At 38.2% G+C, this 24,671-nt stretch overlaps 1 protein-coding gene across 2 annotated transcripts; it reads right to left on the reverse strand.

Moving 5' to 3' along the window:
* Positions 1–496: 496 nt before the first annotated feature.
* On the reverse strand, positions 497–23,899 carry LOC121960311 (putative cytochrome P450 120). Of its 2 annotated transcripts, XM_042509984.1 has the most exons (12): positions 23,863–23,899; positions 23,438–23,611; positions 22,434–22,511; positions 22,103–22,187; positions 21,009–21,044; positions 20,440–20,579; positions 19,924–20,047; positions 18,408–18,552; positions 18,016–18,120; positions 13,769–13,896; positions 6,759–6,846; positions 497–1,246 (listed from the first exon to the last, which is right to left on the reverse strand). In XM_042509984.1, exons 2-12 carry the CDS (start codon positions 23,496–23,498, stop codon positions 1,085–1,087), a joined length of 1,152 nt encoding a protein of 383 aa, XP_042365918.1. In that variant the 5' UTR covers positions 23,499–23,611; positions 23,863–23,899; the 3' UTR covers positions 497–1,084. The 2 variants fall into 2 exon arrangements, with proteins under 2 accessions (XP_042365918.1, XP_042365917.1); XM_042509983.1 differs by lacking the exon at positions 23,863–23,899 and having other exon boundaries at positions 23,438–23,705.
* Between the last annotated feature and the right edge of the window lie 772 nt (positions 23,900–24,671).

The raw sequence follows: 24,671 nt of genomic DNA on the forward strand, positions 1-24,671 counted from the left end.
TACCAGAAAATTAAGAGAAAATGTAAGAAAATTTTAAGAAAATGTTGCATGATGCCAGTTGTTTTCTGTCAAACTGAGACAACATTTTAAGGATTAAAATGTAACCATTAATGCGCTTGAAAGACTATGAAAGATAAATGCAAACATACAAAACATTTAATGTAGTATAAATAATGTGTGCCACACTTGATTATATATAAATGAAAAGTTAAAACTAATAGTAGTCAGTTTGGTTTATGATTCATGTTCTAAAAATCACTGAGGATATTTAAAATTTAGACGTGTGCTCTCAAAACGCCTCCTGGCATCATTTGCATGTGATTCATATGGTATGTGTATCACTGCCAACTGCTTTCAAAAATAACCAGGTTAGTGTGTGTGTGAGACTTGCATACTAAAGTCAGTGTCGGTATGACGAACTGTTGCTAAGCAGTGGTGGTTGCTAGGTGGTGGAAGGGGGAGGGGAGATGAATCTGAGGGTTTACCTGCACGTGAGTGTGTGTTCTCTTGGATTTATTGGGTTTAAATATTGATACTGCAGTGTGGGAAAAATTTGATTTTTACCACATATAAGCTGAGGTTTTGTAGGTAACTTCTGTTCACAGTTAACTCCACCGTGGGATAAAAGAAAGGTGTATTTGACAGGTTTTGTGATGCAAAGAGCTTCATGTTGGGTATCTTTTTAAACTCTGATAAATGACTCAGTGAAAAAAACAGACCCAAAATGCTGTCTAGCAGTGTCAGATTCAGCTGTGGAGGAAAGATTATGAGTCACTTATTTTGTCTTCTGTTGCAGATTCATCAAGCAAAGCTGCAGAATATCTGGCAGAGGAACACAGAGTGAAACCAGCACACTCCTCTGCTTTCCCCAGGACGATTACTGTATTATACGCAGAGGGGGAAAGCCTCACAGTTTGCTGGCTTCCCTCTACGTCTTTGCATTTTTTTCCAGCTTGTTCTGCACATTCTAGACAGGCATATTTGGCCTCTAGCTAGCTAAAATGTTTTGTGCTTCTACCTTTAAAAACAAAAACAAAAAAAAACAACTTATCTGCAGGTATATTGCTAAACATACTGTGCATCCCTAGTTGGTGTCGCTCCTGTCAGATCTGGTCTGATCCAGTCGGGTGAAGGAGATGGTGGGGGGGTTGGCGGGGCGAGACACAGGCAGCCATTTGTACTCAAGGTCCTGTGATGGAGGGTCCAAACACCAGTCGTAGTGCTTTAGCAGGTACGTGCATGCTTCCTGGCAGCAAAACAAGAAAAGAAAGAAAAACTGAATACACTGTAAATTCTTTGCGACATAAACGGAGCTGGCTTCTTGCATGATCTTTAGAGTTAAAAGCGGTGGGGGTGGAAGTGACAATTTCCTAATTTTATAGCAGTACAGAAACAAAATGTTAAACCAGAAGGCACTTGGCAGAGCGAGAGCCTCCGCCAACGCTGAATGAGTCTCCAACTTGTAAAGCTACAGCCTCCATAACACTTTATGTTTGTCTGTGTGTTGTTTTCCACATTTCAAAGAAGGAATGCAATGCAACACCTTTTAGGAGCCAAGCTGAAACAGAACATTCAGTCCATGCGGACATGGTTTACTCATCATACACACTTCCTTAATATCTATGCTCATTTGACCATGCAGCATAGCTTCACAGCTTTCTATCTGACTCAGATTTTCTCCCATGCCCATTCTATTTTGTGCAAAAGTTGTACTATGGTACCGCTAGTGGAGGAATGTAACTAAGTATATTTGCTCAAGAACCTTACTGAAGTACAAATTTGAGGTACTTGTACTTTACTTGAGTCTTTTCTTTTCATGTCACTTTATACTTTTACTCCACTACATTTCAGTAGAGAAATACTGCACTTTTTACAACATTTATCTGACTGTATCGGTTACTTTACAAATTCAGATTTTTGCATAAAAATCTCACAAGAGTTTCCATTTGATTATAAATTAAATTGCCAAACAATCTGCACAAGTACAGCTTAAATGAGTAGTTAATTGATCAATAATCTGATTGTCAGATAATTAATTGAATATAAAGGATAAATAATTTTGAGGTTGTTTCATGATTATGAGTGTTTTTTGGTATTTTTCTATTCATTCTAATAATTTTCAATTTTTTGCGTATTCATAATTTGTGTATTCATCATTTTGAGTTTGGGGGTGTTTACTTCATAATTTTTATGTTATGTTTTTCTATTTTTTTATTTATTATTTATTTCAAATGTTTGAGTGTTGTTTTTGTTTTTTGTTTTTTCTTGGGGGGGGGGTACCTTTACTTTTAATACTTTAGGTACTTAAGTGAAATTTTTCAATGCATGCCTTTCAATCACATACATAGTATAGCATAACATGGTATTTTCACAGTGTGGTATTAGTACTTTTACTTAAGTAAAGGATCTGCATATTTCTTCCACTACTGGGTACCACAAAACATGAAAAAACTGATTCTATTTTACTCTACATATTTAGTCCACAGCTGGTGACACCATAGCCAGCATTCCCCATTGGCTGATGCTAAGCCACAGAGCAGACCAATCACATTAAACAGCAACGTCCAGATGCCCCGCCTTCCTCCACTTTGTGAATGAAGATTTTCCTGATAGAGGGGGAGGAGCAGGATGAATGAATGGGAATGGAGGAAAGAAGTGAGGGAATCAGGGAAGGATGATGATGGTGGGGGTGGGAGGAAAGAGGGAAGGATGAAGCAAGGAGGCGATGAGTCACATCTCTGACCCAGATCCCTGCGGTCTACTTTTTACTCTGGTCACGCCCTCCTATGTGTGTGTGTGTTTGTGTGTGGTGGTATGTGCAAGTGGTCAGTCTGCCAAGAGCCAATCAGACACAGTTTACAGCCAAATGGTCTGAACAGAGCAGGTTACAGTGAGAGATGAGATTAAAACATTAACAAGGTGACGGGCAGCGTGTATATTTCTTCTAGAATATTACACAGCATGTTTGGATCATATTGCTTAATGTTGCTGAGAGCAACTTTTAAGAAAAGGAGCAGGGTTGACCCCGTTGCTATGGGTGATATCATAATTCTGATATATTTTAGTCGACAGTGACTGGTTGACAGGTGACCAGCTTGTGTCAGTGCATATTAAATAAAATGTTGATCAACACTCAGAAATGGAACCAGACTGTTTTTAAAAGATGAGACTTAAAAAAATTAAATACATTGTGATGCAATTAAAATTACAATAAACACAGAGGGATGATTACCCACTGTCCATTTACCCACTGTCCAAGATTATTAGAGAAATGTTCTGCCCACCTTTATCCCATTCATGCCACATGTTTAAGCAATAAAAAAGCACCTCTGGTTATCTCGAGTAAGAAATCTGGTTTTAAATAATGAGATATGATTGTCCCACTGAACAATGAGGAGAGCTGAATGAGGAGAGAGCAGATCATTAAACTGCTTTGAGCATTTCACCTGAGCCTCATTTAATCAGCCCCAACACTTACAATGAGTCATGAGTGTTTGTGTGTGTGTGTGTGTGTGTGTATGTGTGGGTATGTGTGTGTAAGATTGAGTCATCCCTCTCAGTTACATTTAGGATAGCTTGCACCATGATCCATATTATCTTTGTATGCATGTGGTGCTGGTTTTGCTCTTCCTTCAATTTGCTCATCAGAGTACAGCTTCTAGGTAGATCACTGAATGTAATGGGGAATGAGTAATATGTTGCACTACATCCACTGTTGTGATTTGTAGCATTTATTGTATGATTTTGTTGTTTGGTTAAATGTTGTTTGTATTTTTGTATTTGTGTGTATAATGTGAAACAGCTGACGCAAGACGAATTTCTGGATTATATCTGACGATAAAGTAAAATCTAATTTAATTTCTAAGGAAAATTACAGCCACTGTGACTTCACACTTTTGTGGACTACCGCTTTGAGTCCTTGAGTTTGACATCGCTATCATGTTGTTTTGGAGCCAGAAGTGACCATATTTGGACTAAAAGGTGGAGCTGGGGAGGAGCAAGGGGGGGGTCTCACTGACAACCCGGAGAAACCGCTGCGGTAGTGACTTGTCAATCACAATATAGCTACGCCATAAAGCATACTCTGCTTTATCGTCTCGTAACTCTAAACTATAATTAACAAGATGAACGTCATGTTGTACTGGAGAAGACTTTAATCAAGCAATTGAGACCATAAAATGTTTGATGACAATGTTTACTGACGCATAGTTTAAGTAAGATGTAGAGTCATTTTTCCATAGACTACCATACAATATAACTTCTCTTTGCAACCAGTGGTGTGGTGCCCCTGCTGGCTATTAGAAATAACGCAGATTTCAAGCACTTCTGCATTGACTGAACCCCCTTCAGTGACTGTGATTCATCAGAGTAGGTTAAATAATGTACTTTAAGTCTGTTAGCTAACAGTCTGACTCAACGGATGTGTACTTCTGAGATAAGCGTCTCATTGGCTGAGTGTTGCAATCTGCTTCCTTTCCTCCCACATCTTCAAGTGTCCAACCACAGCTTCGCAACTATTACTTAGTACTGTAGGCTTTAAAAGCTTTGGATTTAAGATGCCATATTTTTCAACCAACGGCCTCATAAATGCTCTAAATGTGGTTTTAATTGTGGAAATACAGTCGTTATAACAGAAGGCAGCTCTGAAGCAGCGCAGCAGCAACAAACGTTGCCAATGTGAACACACAATGTTCACTCATGCAGTGTGGCCTGGGCGTGACCTCCAGGGCGCATGATGCACACTGCATGCAAAACATCCTCAATACAGCCTCTCTAGTATTAAGTCAATAGAAAGATAAGGGACCATATTTTTAAAGATATTTAAAATCACACTGTTGGGATTTCTAAATATACTGGTATACTGTAATACTGTGATACCACCTCTCCCTAGACTGCGTGCCTGAAAAATTGTGTTGGGAGGGTGGAAAGCGAGCGCTGGTGTTAAAATGACTAAATCCCTGCAAAAGGATACGTCACATAAAACATTTACAAAAGTTGTACCTTGTAGGTGGCTAGCTTAGAGACTGTTGTTGTTTAACACACAGTGCTTAAACGAAGCGTGGCAATAGGTCTGTCTGAGCAGGAGTACTTTCAAATAGCAGACTACTGTGAGTCAGACTAAGAAAAGAGTCCAATAAAGAGTCTGATGAATAAAAAAAATCAATCTTTTTATCAGAAAGTTTAAACCTACACAAGGTTTGTCCATCATTACTTAAAACAAGAGGGAATCCTTCCATCTTGTTCAGCACGTTTCCAATTAAACCCTTGGGAATCCACCGGCTCACAGTAGTTGTTTTCGGGTTGTCACACTCCACTCCCCAGTGTCAAGTTTCACAACACATACATAGACGCAGCTGTTTCAGGAGGGAACATCCTCCCATGGGAAATAGATTTCTCTTCTTCCTGTTGTCACACCTGTAAACACCTGTCTTGCTCCAGTGCCTTGATAGCCTGTGTATGCATATATGTGTGTGTATCTCCTGGGTATATAGGCAAAGGTGGCTATGGTGAGTGCTGTCGTGGGGACCTGCAGGTGGTTTAAACAGGACAGCCTGTACCTGGGCTGTCATACATACACACACACACAGCCAAGCATTTCGTCATTCCCCTGAGAGGTGCTCATGAATCACGTCTCTCTCTCTCTCTTTCTTTGTTCATATTCCATATCAGCCAGTCGCCAGAAGAAAACGTTGGCATTGTACATTTAGACAAACCATGAACATGTTCCATTTGGACACTTCATATGTATCATATTATGTTTCTAAAATGACATGACAAGTATATGAGCTGACATTGTCACTGGGAGATGGAGGATGGTGTGTCACCTGGGCGAGACACTTTCCAAGCTGCAGACCAACACACAACAAAACCAGTTTGATTTTGGGAATTGTTTTTCACAGAGACAATGCTGCATTTCCTGCCAGTATAGTGGCACAAAGAATCGTCGTTTGTTACTGATACATTTATGGGACTGTGCCCCTAAAACTAGGTATATTAAAGGGATACTTCATGCAAAAATGAAAATAAGTTAAGTGTCATTTTTCAAAACAACTTGGTATGTCAGGGTTTCAGTTTCAGGACACTTGGATTACTTCAGATGAGCAGTATGGAGACATTTTGTGATATTCTTATGTATTTTTCATAAGGTTTGAATCCTGTTCACCGTTTGCTTCAATTTTTTGGGAGATGAGTGCAGCACCTTTTTCCTTAAAACTCCGGCTTTGTTTTGTGGACTATAAAACTTTACCCGCCTTTGCATTGGCAGGAGGGTGAAGAGATTTACTGAATTTTCATTTTTGGGTGAACTATCCTTTTAAGTCATAATACCATGAAAATGTAATATATACATAGTTTGCAGAAAAAACGTATGATGCCAGTATTTTTCCTGGAGACTTGGTTGGCCATATCATGTCAGTCATCAACAGCTATAGATGTGTTGTGCCTTCATCTTGTAGCCATCTACATATGACACAAAAGGATTTTCCCAAGTCTCACTTTGTTCTTGGTTGCAAATTCCCATTTTCTTTCTCCCATTTGTGAACAGATTCACTCATAATTGAAAAATACAGTGTACATATATATATATTATATATATATATATATATATATATATATATATATATATATATATATATATATATATATATATGTATATATATATATATATATTATTTTATTTTATTATTTTTTTTTATTATTATTATTTTTACATGTGTTTTGGTTATGGTAGTGTTATGATTAAAAAAAATCATCTTCACCTTAAGGAAGACTTCAGTGAGTTTAGTTCCAATGCAGCTTCTGGGCCCATTGCCGAAGGAACACAGGAAGTGCTCCTGGCCTGCATTCCTGCATAAACAAAAACATAATGCTATAGTTACACATAAATGCAAAACGTGTAAAAAGAAATCAGCGACAATCACTGGAGAACACAATGTGATTTTCCAGAGTGCTGAAGTCTGCATTGTTCAACAGAACTGGACTTGAATTCCATTCATAGCCGGTCCCTCGGCAGAATAATGACCACTTCATGCCTCTGCTCTGCACGTCTAGCAAATCTGTCAAAGAAGGCGTTGTTATCAGCAGGATGACCATCAGAAGTGACGTCATATGATGATCAGATGATGGGCAGATGTCACTTGTCTCTTGACCAATGACAGGACACGAATAGTAGCCCCTGGTCACTGACCAATTAAATATATCATGTTGATATGTCATTTACAAATGAATGGAGATTAAATTAAATGTGACACTGTGTGGAGAATTCCTTTGACACACAAACAACAGTGCACTGCTTTGGATGTTTTAATCATAATCTGGAATATAGAGCAATATTGTCTGGGTCTGTGTGCCTGCTCATTTCTTCATAGATTACATGCGTATTATACTGATTTTTGGAGACTTCACGGGCACATTGTTGAGCAGCAGAGGAGCACTGAAACTGGCAGCAGGGATGTTCAACATACATGATAGAAATAAAACATTGATCGATATGCTTCATAGTGCTCAAAAACTCTGACCTGGAAATGCACTTTTGAACAGCACCCAGACTCTTTGCCAGTTCCAGCTGACCTCTGACCTCTCTGTGGTATGAGAGTCAATGAAATGATACATTTCTCTTGTGTGCATGAAGAGAAAATCACATGGACTCTAGACAAAACAAGGCTGAAGGTGTGCAACAATACAACATGTGCCTGAATCATTGTTACAACTTGACACGTGCTGGCTGTCTGACTCTTTCTGCCATACCTGCTGTAACTTTCCAATTTCTCCTCTAAAAATATACTTGAAAATAAAGAGATTCGGGTTGTTTCCAGCCGACAGGTTTGTCAACAGCCTGCTAATGCAGGCCATTGCTCCCCTCTCACCACTAATGCATCCTGTCTTCCTGAAACCTGAGCTCTGATTAAAGGCAAACAGGAAGCATTAGTAGTGTGTATAGTCTGGGTCCAATGTGTGTCAGAGGCTTTGTGTGTGTGAGAGTTTGAGATAGAGAGAGAAGGGAGAATATTAGTGTTCTCTGCAGCATCTGTCTAATGGTTTAATGTGCTATTAGACCCATCCTGAAACAGTAAGATGTGCAGCATACAATGCAGTCCAGTAATACTGAGATAGGAAGACAGAGGAAGTCTTACAAAGCAGTCCAGCATCAGGACATATCAAATATGCTCAGTGAACGGGAAGTGTATCAGAGAAGTATAATATAATGCACAGTATAATTAATTTTTTTACTATGAAGTGTAATGAGAGAGCAGTCTGAAACACCATCACTAAGCTGAGGCCAAGAAGACCTTTAATTAATCCAGTTATGTATTACTTTTATACTCTGTCCTCTGTCATGTGTCTTATTTTCATATTTTTGGGGGTAAAATTATTAACTGTGGTTTTCCCTTCATACCTTTCATAATTATACATGTAATTTTTATTAAATATGTTCACAGTTTGTAACCAAAAGACCTTAAGTTATCTTTAGGTTCTCACAATGGTTAATTTACTGAAATAGAGAGAACAATACTAATCAAGCAACCACAATCTTGAGATCTGTTAATAGTTTCCATTTCAAATGAAAACTGATGTACGTCAGCATTTTTTGTTGACGAGGAGGAAACCCCATGTTGTCAGATTTATCTGGTAAAACTAGCAACACAAGATGCTGCAGTAGCTCGAATCTTTATCTCTGTTTGGTATCGTTTCCGATTTATTTATCTACGGGCGGAGCCTGTGTGGGCGCTTGGTTGATGGGATGTTAACTCCCCAGCTCTACTATTTGCTTCCAACTGGAAAATAACACGAACACACAGACTGACGATACAGTATGCACTGAGACGCCCACAGTGGACAGAATATAATTATCGCACAAAAACACACACACACAAGCACACACACAAAACGATAATATGGTTAAACTGTAGTTATTGTAGGTGGGCTTGTTATGTAACAGGACTGCAGTCATTAAATAAAACAGCCAGGTGGCAAGGAACGGAGCCAGGCAACTATCAAGGCAGACAGGAAAATAGTCTCCAGGAAGACTGACAGATGGGGACGCAGAGAAAGAGGCAGGTAGGAGAAAAGAGAAACAGACCGGAAGATAAACAACAAGGTTTGAAGAGTAAATACAGCAAACACACAGACAGACAGACAGACAGAAAGACAACTACATCCTGGGGGAAATTCACTAATTTGAGCAGCAATTAAGACACATACTATTACACACATATATCACATCAAATCTCTCACAATTACCTGTCAGCCCTGAGCCAGTTCCTATTGAAGATGTAAATCTTTAAAAATGGGTCACAAATACAGTATCTAATTCATTAAATTAAATTTAAAAAAAAAAATAGAAAATAAACTGTGCACTGAAAACAACATGAGGAAATAGTGCATTTTTTTGGGAGTGGTTGATGTGGTGCACTAGTCAATATTTCTGGCAGCAGGCTGGTGTATGTGGATCAACTCAAAATAAACTGCAGTGCTCGTGTTCAAATGAAGGATCATGTCAGTGAAACGATGTGGCTAAGTTCCCCTCCACTCAAAAAAAATTGTGTGTTTTCTTCTGTTTATGTCCTCTAAAATGTCTAACCTTCACTATACCGTAGTGCTACAACAGTATGAGATTTTCACAGTACAATAATCACAACCAATCTCACTCCTCTTACCAATCCAGCCAACGAAGACGAGTGCTAAGCACTCATAGGGAAGGTAGAGCGGATTATGAATTTCTCAACAAAAGTGAAATAGCAGATCTGCTTCCAGCACAGTATTATGTGGGAAAACAATGTGAAAAAAAATATCTATATGAGTAACTCACTTTAAAACATGTCTGAAGGGCGACTTTATTAGTGTTTGAAAACATGATGAATAACATAGTGTATAAGGGTTGGCTACACAGACAATACTTGTCAGTGAGATGAATTCTGTCTTGGTTCTAGTCTCATAGGATTTGTTCATTGTTGAAAAATATTTTAGCAAACGTATCCCATAAGGATCAGAATGCTTTAAATCTAAATGTCTCTGATGCTGGCTGAGCTTTGGACAAAATTTAAGACACTTATATTTTTTTAATATATATTTTAATTTTTTATATGCAACTTTGTATGTCTTACTTGTTTGTGCTATGGACGCACCTTCTGTGGAAAAGAATTTCCTATCTATCTGTAATATGTTTCCATGATTTTCCATCATATCGTCTCAAAAAAATCTTCTCTGACTCATTCTTTAACCCCATCCTATCATGCAGAGCAGGATGCGCGCACACACACACACACACACACACACACACACACACACACACACACACACACACACACACACACACACACACACACACACACACACACACACACACACACAGCAGAGGGAATCCCCATCGGTAAAAACCAGTATGAGGAGGACAGTTACCATGGCAGCAGCTACCTATTCATTCATAATTTCTTTCATTGAGTATTTCTGTTGTTTTACTTACACTTTAGGCAATTTTAACTGGCATGCATTATCAACATAACCTTGTTTTATTATAAGTTTTCATCAAAAATATCTTAAATAACAATTATATTCTAAGTGTAATATTATAAATACATATTTAGTGTAATATATTTTAAGTGTAAATTAACTGAACTAAGATATGAGTACGAACTCAGTCTTTTTGGCATTGTAGTTAAAGTCATATGAGGTAAAATATATATATATATATATATATATATATAATATATATATATATATATATATATATATATATAATTGTCTGCTCTATGATCATGCTTGCAGCAGCAAAAAAGGGGGACAAAGAAAAAGCTTAAAGTGGTTCTGTCAACCATGCGCATAATCTGCATCCTTGCATTTTACTTGTCTTCACTGATTTAAACCGTCAGTTTCACTAAAAGTGGTTTCATAACGGTGGTTATATTTAACTGATGGAGGGAAGCCCCCAACTGAAGGAGGACATTTCCTTTTAGAGGAATCACCCTTGTATTTGGTCTGAGAGCTGCACATACACATTCAGGGAAAAAAAAGGCAGGATAGGATCTTCTATGACTCATTTTTCTGTATACCATCCCACTCCACAGGGCTTCATTTTCCCCCACCCTGCACACACACACACACACACACACACACACACACACACAGACACACACAGACACACACAGACACACACAAGCACACACAGAGGGAATCCCTATTGGTAAAGATGGTGTCAGGTGACCAGTTTCCATGGCAGCAGCTACCTACATACATACATTGACAGATTTTTTTTCCCCCCGCTGCTCTGTCGTCTGAATGAAGAAGCATGAATGAGAATAAACAGGTGAATGGAGAGAAGTGAATAAATAGAAAAACGGTTGACTGAGAGAGCCAATAAAGGAGCACATCAGATAGCACACAGAGTGAGGGATGCCGATACATCTTTAACTCTGTCTTTGTGCATCTTTGTTTCTTTCCACTCAAATCTCATCATTATGTCGGTCTGCGTTATTCAGGATGAGTGAAAGTGATCAGGGCAGATTTGTGTGCTCAGGCATTAGTAATTATCCACAATGGTTTCTATGGCAAAGACGTATGCATATGTGGCCCTAACCAGTGTGATTTTCCAGTACAGAATCACAAAGCAAGCTGCAGTCTAGGGCTGCATGACATGAAAAAAAATCATATTATGAATATATTTAAAATTTTTCAAATAAAAGACCTATGCAATTATTTTGAGACTTTATAATGTTTGTCAGAAAAAGACAAGTCATAAAATCCTACTTCCAAAGTCTTTACAGATTAGTTTGCAGATTATTAGTCTTTATAGATTAATAAATTCAATGCCTTTGGAGACTTTTTAAGGATCTGCGAGAACCCTGTATGACATCACTGATTTTAAATTGCTTTTTCTTGGCTTGAGGAAAGTTCTACAAATATAAAACCTCCATGGACTAAAAGTTCATTACAGAAAGACTTATATTCAACCTTGTTTGCAGTTCGAGGTGTCCTGTCAGCAGTTTTATAGATGTCTCTTTTACAATGGTGGTTTATGAGGAAAATGTTTTTTGGGCTGCAGGAGATATTTTTACTGCAATACTGCAAGTGGCCACTGCAAAAAATGGAAACAAGGCTGAGCAGTGTTGATGGGGGCTTACTGTCTATACTGCACTGTTTTCTCTTAAAGGGGGTGTGGTAATGAAAGCCTACACTGGATGACATATTGCCAGTATGATGTCTTTAGAAACTGGTAGCCCTCTTTCTGTGTCTGTGGTATAATTTCAGATAGTCATTCAACTGTCTCTTGTCAGTGTGACCTTTCTTAGCTATTTTTTTCAGCTTTTGTAAACTCCTTACTTCCTCATTTCCTCAACATTAACTGTTACACAGAAATGTGTCCTTTACCCATTTTCCATCCATCTGCCCATCAATATAGATTCATTCATTCGTTCATCTGTCTCCACTTCTCTTTTTCCAAATTGATTCCTTTTCCTGTTTAATGTTACCCAGCTCTATAAAAAAAACCTAAATTGATAAAAAAAAAATGCAATATCTTCTTACTTCCTGATTTTCATGAAAATGGCTTTTTGTGACGCATTTCCTCGACCCTTAATGTGTCAGAGCACTGACAGCTTCCTCCTCTTACTCCTTCTAATGGTCAGTGTGTTAGTGTGTGTTAGTGTGCGTGTGTGTGTGTGTGTGTGTGTGTGTGTGTGTGTGCGTGTGTCAGTGTGTAATAGCACAGTTAGCTACAGTGCATGGCAGGAAGGGTGCATGAACAGAGCTGCACACACCGCAGACATCATCAACCTTTAAGGATAAACCACTTATAATGTAAAATCAGTCAGTTCTCAGAGACAGTAATAAGAAAATTCTTGAAAAGGAAGCAGCATCACGATAAAATAAGGATCAATTTAACATCACTGCACTATTTCCTTGAAAAGCTATTTTCTCTGTGTGGAAAGCTCCCCAGGACAGATTCTATTAAGCTCCTCAGTTTGTTACATCCTATTTCATGAATGTCTTTTTTAATTATACCATGAGTTAGATGTGTATGTGAAGGAAGTTGTATCAATAATAAGAAAATAAAGCTTTTTTCAGTCTTGAGAAAAAGTTGAACCCCTTGCTTAAAAATCGACATTTTTAAAATTTCATTCTTCAGTTGTCAGTCTATTTTTGGCTCCTGTAGGTGCAGAAATTGGCCTTTCTGCAGATTCTGTTTTTTTTGTTGTTGTTGTTTTGTTTTTACTCTTTTAGTAATTGTGGATTATCTAAGCAGAATGGCAACTCTAGACAGAAGTTATTACTTTTACTAAAGGACATATGGTTGATAGCGATAGTTGAGATCACTACACAGTTTTTGTCTCATGACTCCATAAACGACCAGAAAAACGGAAACCCCTTCAGACATTAACCAATTCTAGTACCGTGAACACAACCTGTGTGAAACGTTATTAATTACTGTCCATAGTGTCAGAATTTTTTTATTTTAACTGCATGGTAATTTTATAGACTGCAGATTTTGGCAGAGCTGCATTAACTGTATTAAATGTATTGCAAAGCATTCCCATGTGTGTGATACAGGCTCTGCATGAACAAAAACACACAAACGGACCTAAAATATGCAGTCCACATGTACATAAATATACCTTTGTTTTTTAATATGTTTCACACTTCTCATTTTTTGGGCTTTGCAGCTTCTCACTTGTGTATGTTCTGCTTCATATTTATCTTCTTAAATGAACTAACTCTAAATCTCTTTACTGTAAGGAGAAGGCACCTAAAGTCCTTAAGTCTCTCAGATCCTCACCTTCCGCTCCATCTCTCCGGCAGGAAGTTGTCCGGCTCCTGGAACACCTCTGGGTCGCGGTGGACGGAGTGGCTGATATAGATCGCACCATAATCCTTTGGGACATGAAACCCTGCGAGTGTGGAGTCCTACACAGAGAGAGAGGCATTGCAGAGAATGTAAAGAACATCCAAGTGTTGGAAAATAAGCGGTTCCATATAAGAGTCATAAAGACGCTGGGTTTTTAGCTGAAATTTTCGGGGAGAATTAAACAAATGTTACATGTCTACAATGCCTTTGTATTTTAAGGGGGGCCATACGATTAATTGTCTTATTTTCTTGCATGTTATAATGTCGGATGTTCATACTGAACGTGGCTAAAGTTGTTTTTGTTTTTGTTTGTTTGGGTTTTTTTTTTATTGAGACAAGATCACATTAGCTCATGACTGATTTCTTTATATGGTCATCTGCTCCAGGCTCGCTACTGCAGGTGTTAACATGATGTCACCTACATTGCAACAAGGATCTACATGCTGACATCAAAGAAACGTGTAACCCTGTTTGCCAATGTTGTAAATTTCTCCCTGAATACCGATCATATTCCTGCAGGAACATATGCGGTTACGTTTTGAAGAAATTATTGGTGATTTTTAACAGTAGAAAGTGCAGCTACTCTCTGATACCAGTGTTGCCAACTCTTACACCTTATTGAGAGCTTATAAAATTTTAAAAAGGAAAATTTGTCACTATTGGTTTTTTAGATTTAAAGTCGCTAAGAGGGTCTTTAAAGTTGTTAAATCTAGTGAAGAGGATGCCAAGTTGGCAACACTGGCAGAGATGCTGTTATGCCAAAGGCGCAACAACACTGACCAATCAGAGCTGACTAGGCTTTTTTTGGAGGGGGACTTAAAGAGACAGGCACTTAAACAGAGCATTTCAGGAAGAGGATGAATACGGGTGCTACAGCACAGACAGTATGGGGAAAATAAAGTGTTTTTGGACCTTTAAAGCATGTAAACATGTTCTAGTAGAAACCCAAAAATGCAAGTACACGAAAATGAGAATAATAGGTGCCCTTTAAAAACTGTAAATCAGGAGTTTGAGGATTTTAAAGCACATTTGTAAATAATGACGTGGTGCACAATTGGAACAAAAAGTCAGCTGGGAACACTACAATGACGCAACAAGAACACGCTATTAATACCCTTTTCAACCAACATGAATGGGAGCCTTTTTTAACACTGACGTTTGGCTGGAGTGAAAACTGCGACTCCTTTTCAAACAAAATTTCCTTCGTTGATTTTTCACTAAGCTTCTGGTGAAAGGAACCAGCTTGGGGCAAAAAGACCACTTACCCAATTGTTGCCCTTTTAAATCACCTTTTCACAGCATCCATTAGTGGCTGCACTAATGGACTGCCACAGAACATGATCACTGTTTCTCTTTTCTCTACCACCTTTGTCATTTTTTCTCTCTGTTGGAGTGGAAAATCTTTTACAATTCTCTTTCTTTAGGCCGGCTCTCACTGAGAGATGTCTGTGCAATCGCAGAGTATACTTCTCTCTCCCTCTTGCTCTCAGAAACACACACAAGTTGCTAAATCTCTTGCATATCTTAGTTTCACCTGGATGGAGCTTCTACTTTTTCCACCTGATTGTGAATACTAATAATCTCTCTCCTTCTTACATCCCATCCTGCACACACAAACATCTCCTGAACTCTTTTCACTCCAGATGAAGCACTTCCCCTTTGCTTTTTTTTGTATTAGGAGTGTTTTTAGGTTTAACCAAGTTATTGCCAAAGGAAGATACAACTGTCGCCCTTTCTCGTTGTGTTTCTTTTTAATTACGTAATATTAAAACATCAATATGGTGTCATAATTTGATATATTTTTAATAAAGCGTAAAGTGTATTATACAAGATTTCAGAGTCAACCTTTGTACTCATTTTGATGTGGATACAGTCAGGATGCCATATCTGCACTTGCACAATAGCAATTTGTTACTATTTAGATGTAGTAGTCTTCAAAAAAGCTTCTTGTTTTATATTCTGACCTTCGTGACCTTTATGGCTTCAAATTAAAAAAAAATTGCATCCATAGTCTTCCGGTTCTTTTTTCTCCGAACTTCTCTACAACCACACACGTCATGACCCCGTATCCCACCGGGGCCTGTCAGGAATCGAAGCGTACTGGTGCGTTTCCCAGAAGTGACGAATGGCTTTCCACTTGGTTTCACAGTGTCACCAGCACGCATCAATCCCACTGTCAAACCCACCGACCCCTCCCCTCCGCTCCCTTCCTTCCTTCCGGGGGAGCGGAGCCAATCAATCGTAGAGACAAATCAATGCCCCTGATTGGGCTGTTGCATAAGGCCGTTTGATGAGGTCATAATGATCAAACACAGCTGGTGTGGGAGTAGGTGGAGGCAGCCCTGGAGTAAGCAGCCGGCCAATCCAGAGACGGGACTTGGAGTGAAAGTGGGATTCTATTGGCTGACAGTGCTGATGTCAAACCAGAAAGCAATTATTTTGCTGAATGAAAATCGATGTTGTAACATATACAGCAGGCCTGCAGGATATAAGATGCTTATGCATATAGCACACAGATTATAAACATCAAAGCAGGATATAGGCTAGAATATTATAAACCCTCATAGATAATAAGTCACCAGTCAGGCATGTGGAAATGATGGCTGCATGGTACAATAAACAAGGGGTGTACATAATAACAGAAACACTTAAAGCAGACCTAAATACCAGATTAAAGAATTTAAGTTGTGTGCGTCTGCATTTGGTCCAGAGATGTTTCATGTACCTTTTTGCCATTAAAACACATATGCTGCTAAAATACTGCTAGTCAGACCTTAGTTAAAGCTGACGTGCAGTCTTTGTTTTACTGTAGTCTCTATCTCAGTCTGCAACAGTGCAAAATGATTTAATGCTCCAAGAGGAAAAAATAAAAAAAAATAAATAAACAGCTTGTCACAGGACGCCCGCATACTGAAAATGATGACTTTTTAGTATAGGACTAATATAATTTACTGTGAGCGCATGAAACTCTTCATACTACACAGTACAAGCACAAGGGAGAAGCAGACAGTGAAGAGGACTTTAATCTACAGTAAAATGTCACCACCTAGAGGAACGAAGTGCAACACAGAAAACAGCAAACAGAATTCTGCCCTCTGCTTTTTGTAGACTACAGGTCAAATCAAACGCTTAAAGAGGACAAAGTGTTCGTCAAAGTGTACAGGACAGGGAGACATTTTATACAACAGTGTAATGCAGGTATGGCTCAGGAGGTAATTATAAGGGTACTTCACCAATTATCAACCAGCTTGGTTGTAGGTTTTCTACTTCTTGAGTAAAATCGTCCTTTTTCTCTGTTTCCTCTGATCATGTAGCAGGAATTTCAAAAGTATGTGTGTCCTTTCACTGCAGAGACAGCCTAGTTTTATGTGAAGACTCTCTTTCTAGAGGTTAAATGCTTCTTTAAGTTACCTACAATAGTTAACCTTCTTTGCTGGTGTTGTGTAGACGTCAATATCTGCTTCCCTTACCAGACAGCTATTGGCTTTCATTTTAGCAATGTATCTTGTCTAGTTTGCCCACAGTTGAAGCTCACATTTTAAGGAAGTGCAAAGACATCGCAGTTAAGTCAAGGTCAGACATTTTTGGATACATAAACATGACAAAAACACATTTTTGAGTGGAGGGGGACTTAAAAGTTCTTAATTTTGACCAGTTAAGGGCTTTTTTTTCACATCCAAATAAAAAGATTTGTATGAAATAAAAAACAAAAACATAATATATGAGATGGCTTGTACTCCCTTTAGTTTGCTCTATCTTACTCTCATCTTTGCTCTCTATATTGCTTATAATGTAAACAGTCCAGGGATTTGTAGCTAACTGTCTGAAGAATTTTGAAACACCCTTTTCAGATTAGATTGGTCTCTGAAATTAATCTTATTTTTTTTAGATTGGAGTCCCAAACATTTGGATCTGTCTAATCAAGATGAAAGACTTGAATTCTTGACTCCGCCACACTTCAGGAAAAGTTATAGTGACATTCATGGTGCCCCTGTTTCTCACAGAACAGTGCAGACTCCCCATTGAATATCAATCATCATGACTAAATCTGTCTTATAGCAGCTTTAGAGGAGAGAAGGTCCTAAAAGTGACACTGAATCTCTCAGACTCAAAATACAGAATAAGAAACACTGAATGCTCATTCAGTAGATGGAAATCAACAGGATGAACAGTCCTACCTGATCAGCTATTCTGCGTCCACCAATGAAAGGAGGCCAAAGTCTCTGAACCTCCAGCAGCACTGTGCGCAGATAATCACTGTCTTCCATCGCTCGCCGACGGGTCTTCTCATGGACATAGAGAAAGATTTTTGCTTATTAATTTAATTTAAAATAGAAAAAAATGGGCAAGAAAAATGATGGCATCTGGTTATGTATGAGGGCTTACTTTTGCTCGGCAGAAATAGAGAAATTGGTAATAACTTTAACTTTACAACTAGTGCTGTATCAATATCAATTTAGACACTTGATTTGATTTATGACATGTAAAACAGGTACTGACGATATTTCTTTTCCGTCACAACTTGTAGTTTTGTCTTAAAAAACATGCTCAATTTTATTTGTTTGTGTACCTTTTCTTTATCACTGAGTGCCAGAGTGAAGGAGGTGAGCAGCGATGCCAGAGCTTTGGGGATCAGAGCGGAGATGAAGAGCAGGAGATGCTGGGAGGCAGAACTGGAGTCCGGCAGCGGCAAAGAACCGAGGGAACCGACGAAACTACAGTCGCAGAGGCAGAGAGCAACATTAAGATGAAGATGCAACAAATCATCTCCAATGCAGCATCAACTAGCCTCTGAATTATGGCACAGAGGGAGAGAGTTTTATGCATAAGAATGTTACAAAATGAGCACAAACCATCACAATTTTAAGAAGGTAATTTTTCTGTATTTCAAAGTTTTGTTTCAAATGTATTATAGAAACCTCCCTTTTGACTAATAGGGAGAGTAGCAAAAGAAGGCGGGTATTAGGCAAAAGTATAGGAGTCCAAGGTTCAGGCAGAGAGTCGTGGGCAGATAGCTTGGGGGCAAACTAGCATTTTATTTTGGAGAACTTCCAGAAATTGACCCAAAACAAGTCCAACAATTTAATGGAAACACAGGTACTGTTGAGTAAGCAAAAACAAGAGGGAGAAGCTAAATGTTGGCCTGTGTTTACGCAAAATAAACTATTCATACTAAGTTTGAAATAAAATTGAGTATGTGGTGAGTGTAGACTGCATTATGAGTGAGAATCAAGAAATGGTTCCAATATGGCTCTAAATGTATCCATTCCTTTCATCAATACCGGCATGTTTTTCTCACAGCTGTGCATTGAAAAATAATGATGTCAAACTCCTGTGTCTATTGGCAACTTGAAAGAAGAAGCAGTCACGACAGTGTGCCTTAATTTCATAAAGAAAGACGTCAGCAGTGGTGCTGCAATGTCTGTGAAATGACCATTTCAAGTGAGGATGGAAACACCAGCAATAGGCTGAAACATCTTTCTGCACAACACAGGCTTAAATGCCACTAATGTAATGTTTTGTATTGTATTGCAGGAAAAGATGCTTAAAGCTGCTCAGCGCTGTACTCACTGACATTAAAATCTGGAATTTATAACTTGTTTGTCATTTGACAAGCACCCTCTTGTGACATGCTATTGAGTGTAGCTTGTGTAGTTTTATATTGTATTGTTTGTCTCGTATCTCCGTCTTTGCACCACTTTATATAATGTGCTATGTGATTTGTTTTTTCTACAACTTTATATGTTTATGTCGTTGTGCTGTGTCTTTGTTCAAACCTGTCGAGGGACTACAGATGTGAATTAGCTCTACGCTATAATCTGGTATGTTATAATTATAATAAGGAACTGATAAACAATTGGACCAATAAGCAAAATTGATAATGGCATTAGTATCAATAAAAAACAGAAAGGAAGAAGGACATGAAGACACTAAGAGGGGAAAAAGAGAAGCAGCTGGGCAGATCTTACTGTCTCTGCTTTGGGCGTGTGTGTGTGGGCGTGTGTGTGTGTGTGTGTGTGTGTGTGTCTGTGTGTGTCTATATTTGTGTAATTGAGACAGAGGGATGATGACACATGCAGTCTCACCCCTGTGTGTCATTCTCCAGTTTGTCTTTGATGATGTCCATCAGTTTGTCTCTGGCGTCCAGAGCAGTGGAGAAACCAGACGACCACAGAGGAACCTTCACGTTGACCGGAGCAGAGATCAGACCTGCGGGGGCAAACAGGAGGCGTTCAGCAAACATACAAAGAATATCAAACCCACAAACAGTCATACTTATTTACCAGAAATAAAAGGGGAAGCAGGAGATGTTGCAATAAAGTATTGCAGAACAAAGCTGACTTACTAAATACGTCAGCAAAAGCAAAAAAAAAGATGTGTTTTTCAATATCAGTGCTGCAGTTTAACAAAGAGACTAATTTATATGAATCATTTTTAGAGCAGTTAATAAGAAAGGGGCTGCTCAAGAGGGTACGAGGCAACCCTGCACTCATGCTTCTATACTTCGTTGTGTATTTTCTAGAAAATATGGGCTGTTTGGATTTTATTTTGTGTGTGTTTGGGGTTTTTTTCATGCATAAAGCATATCAGTGCATCCCTACCATGCCAGTGCTCGGTGCAGAGCTGCATGATTTCCTCAAAAAGTTCTGGCTGCTCCTCAGCTCGAACATTTAGAAAAAGGCCCAACACCAACTCCGTCCCCAGACGTTTAAAGGTAGAGTACACACACTGCGGCTGGCCACTGCGATGCAAACAAAAATCAACCACACATCATCAAACTGTATGTAAGAGGACAGAGGAGCTTGAAACTTCTCTCAAAGAAAAACAAAAATAAGAACCCAAAGCAATATGAGAAAATAAAAGAGAAGATGGTCACTATTTCTCCTGCTTGTTTGCAACTATACAAAACTGTTATGGCTGCTGTGTGTGTTGTTTTTTAATTGTGTATGCACAATAAAATAATCTAGACAATATGACACATCATCTACTCCGCTCAAACTTTGTTTTTATGTCCCTGCTTTTAGTGTTTATCCAAATGTTTTTCCCATTTTAGTTTTCAATTTACAGCTTGTGAAGCTATATGTAATCCTGCTTTGTTTGTCACTTTGTACAAAAGCATCTGCCAAAACAAAAACATGTAAATGCTTTGGGTGCTGGAGATTTATGTTACCTGAGAGAGAGGTCCTTCAGACAGCGCTCACACACACTGCGGAAAAAAAACAGGTAGAAGAAAAACAGATACGCAAATTTTAATCTTAAATGAAATGAAGTCATTCCAAGGGAGTTTTTATCAAATATGCATCCTGTCAGTACATTCTCCTACAATCTGCACATCTTAACAATACCATAAGCATGCACACAGAGTACAATTACTGCAGTGATTTGTCCACCATAGAACAAACAGACAATAAGGTCCTGCACCAATTGTAACACATCCATTTGCCACCATTTTTGGTGCATTTTTGGCTCTGCATACACAACTTGAGTCAAAATAAGACTGAGTCTGTCTGTGAGCAAACCAGGCTCTTCAGCTCATAAAATACGCATCAACACAAAGACACATCAGCAAAATACTCTACAAATTAAAGGATTACTTTGTTATTTTTAAACCTGGATGCAATTTTCCATGTTTTTTTTTTGTCTAAGTGACTAATGGGAACAAGTTTTTTTTAAAACTGGCTCAATATTGAGTGAGACAGCTGCAGCTGACAGCAGTAAAATAAGCTGCAATGTAACCACTCAGCACTGAGCCAAAATTAAACTCCATTCAAATGAACTTCAATTTTAACGTGCATAGAGCGAGCATATTTTCACATCTAACAGGGTAAAGGTAAAGTTTATTTTAGCCAAACTAGAAATGGTGATTGTTGTTACAGTGGAAAGATGAACCAAAGACATTTTTAAGTTTTATTTTGTTTCTGTTGACTTTGAATAAAGTGTGTTTTATGTTAATAAAACTACTGTGTATTTAAAATGAGTCTTGTGGGTTTGGTCAGGATGGTTTTTGGGCTGTTTCTGGTTAAAAAATCAGTTTCATTTTAACAAAAAAGTCTATCTCTGTAGGGATTCTTTCCATAAATTGCCAGACACTTATCATAACAATCTGAGCCTGACAGTGGAAAAAAGTAAAAGTGCCTGCTTGTTTCACCAAATACCAATTTCCATCAGTCTCTTTGAGAACAAAAATATAGGAAGAAGGGTGAAGGTTAAAAAAACAAATGTTAACTGCTGAGAAAACTAATTAAATAACATTACGTTTCTTACCTGGTGATGTAATCATTTGATGATTGCAAACAGCTCCCTGTGAACAGGCTGGTGAGGGACAGGCGGAGAAGACATGCCTCCTCCCCTAAATCACACAAATACAAGTTGGTTATATTAATATTTGCAGAGCTAAATTCAAGCACATTTTTTTCACAATCTTTTGTTACGCAAGTGTAGTGTTTATATTGTAGGGATTTTTTTAGTGTAGAAATCATCATCATTTAATTTGTTTTACTATTTTTGCTTAAAAGCAAATCAAGCATCTAAGAGCTACCTGTGGAGCTTACTTCTCATGATATTTGTGGGGGGTTTTTATGTGTGCATGTGTTACCGTTCGTGGTGACTACAGTGTCTCCATACACTTTTGTCATCAAATCAGTTGGATCCTTCAGAAACACATTGGACTTCTCTGAAATACACAGAGTAAACTATTACACATATGCGTACAAACTGTTCACACACTCAAACACACAATGTCCATGTCTGGGTTTGATTCTCCCTGCAGGTATGTGTGTGCTAAAAAAAAAAGCAGACAGGCAGCCAGGAGGGAAAGAGATACTGAAGATGCTTCCCTTGAAGTGTAACAGTTATCAAGTTCCAACGTAACAAAATACCAGGATTCAATAATGCAAATAAGTCATCTAATCAAATACACAGTAGGGTTAAACAACATACTATTACTTCAAAATTACACAGAGAAACAAACACTCAAATCGAGGCTGGAAATATTTCTAATATATAACACAATTGCAGTATTCACCAATGACGTCTGCTCGAAAAATAAAATAAATTTCCCCCTTATTCTTTTTATGCAGAATTTATACTGACATTAAAATTAGGAAATATTTAATATATCATATACATATTAAATTAGAACAACTAATGCATTGTTTTTAAGGGTAAGCAGACTACAATACAACTTAATGTCAGAAACATCCTCCCTCTCCCCCCTCCAGCAACATCACGAGTCTGTCCCATGACAGATCAGACTAATCTCAGGGTGAATTTTATTCCATAGAGGAAACTTCCCTTTTGTTATGTTGCTTGAGAGCAAAATCTGACTCATTGTCCTGAGTTAAAAGAGAAAAGGTCACCATGAGCCCACAAAAAAAACTGCAGATAGTACACTAATATGAGGATGCATCTCTGAAATGACACATTATTAAATAAAATTACCAATAATTATCTCTACTATTAAGCCAGTAAGCCTTGAAAATCTAGACATTAGCATTAAAATAGGTGCTACATTTCTCGTTGGGAACAAAACATGCTCTCGTGAACGCTGCTCACCTGTGGCGTGCACACTACACACACGAGTACACACAGACAACATACCACAGAGAAGCTCTCTCATCCCCTGCACGGAGCACACGAAAGCGGTGGGTCTGTTCAGCATGCGGCACTGAAACACTCTGCTCCGGTGTTTCTCTATCCGCTGCTGGCAGAAGCTCACCGGGTCCCGGTAAAACTCCAGCGACTTGTCCCCGAGCACCGACACACCGGCATTTCCTGGTAGTTTAGACATTCAGGTCAGACACTGGAGACGCACTTTCGCCAAAAAAACAAAACAAACTAATAATAAATAAATAAAAATAAATTGAAAGGTCGAGTAATAATAATAATAATAATAGGCCATTTCAGTCAAGATGTTAACGACTCTGAAACGTCTATGACTGTAAAAGTTGACTTAAAATTGGCACGGGTTCAGTTAAAATGCCGTTTTCACCGTCTGTTAATCATTTTAATCCGCGAGAGTCTACCTGTGTCATACTACTGCAATCTCACTGTCGTCACTGCTCTCTGAAGAGGCACAGGAATGACGCGTTCAGGTGCTACCCGGAATATAGGACTATATCTTACTGTGGTGGTAATAAGAAAAATAATAATAATAATAATAATAATAATAATAATAATAATAATAATAATAATGAGAATAAGAATATTAACAATAATAATAATAATAATAATAATAATAATAATAATAATAATAATAATAATAACTTATTCATTATAGTGCCTTTAAAGACAAACTGAATTTGAATTGTTTGTGCTTTTTAAATGGGATAGCCTAATGAGAACTCAGCGCGAGAGACTGAAAAGGACACGGAGACAAACGTTTTAATTGCAGGATGAGGCTCATCTAAAGCTATCGGCATATCGCTTACCTTATGTTCGGGCTTTGATTGTGGGATTTTTTTTAAATAAATTGTCTTGATTGATAGTCTGCAATAATACTTTTGTTTTCTTCGCAGAAATCAATAAAATTCTGAGGGAAAAAAGTCTATTGTGACGATTTGGTGACCCCTACCGGGAGTCGGGAAACCCATGCTGGGAACCAGTGAATTAAACAGATATTACATATTATTTATGAGCTTTTGAGGTGCTGGAAGATGGATACTGGTAGTTTTTCGAATTTCCAGACTGTGTGTCTGGAATGAATTCCCAAAATGTAGCGTTAACGTCACAAGAAGTGTTATTCCACACTTAAGCTTTTTGATAGGAGAACACCAATTAAAATATTTTCCTGCTCCTCTAAATACACTCTAAATCAATATCACAGTTTTACTGC

This window comes from Plectropomus leopardus, chromosome 20 (assembly GCF_008729295.1).
Source record: "Plectropomus leopardus isolate mb chromosome 20, YSFRI_Pleo_2.0, whole genome shotgun sequence".
Lineage (NCBI taxonomy): Eukaryota > Metazoa > Chordata > Actinopteri > Perciformes > Serranidae > Plectropomus > Plectropomus leopardus.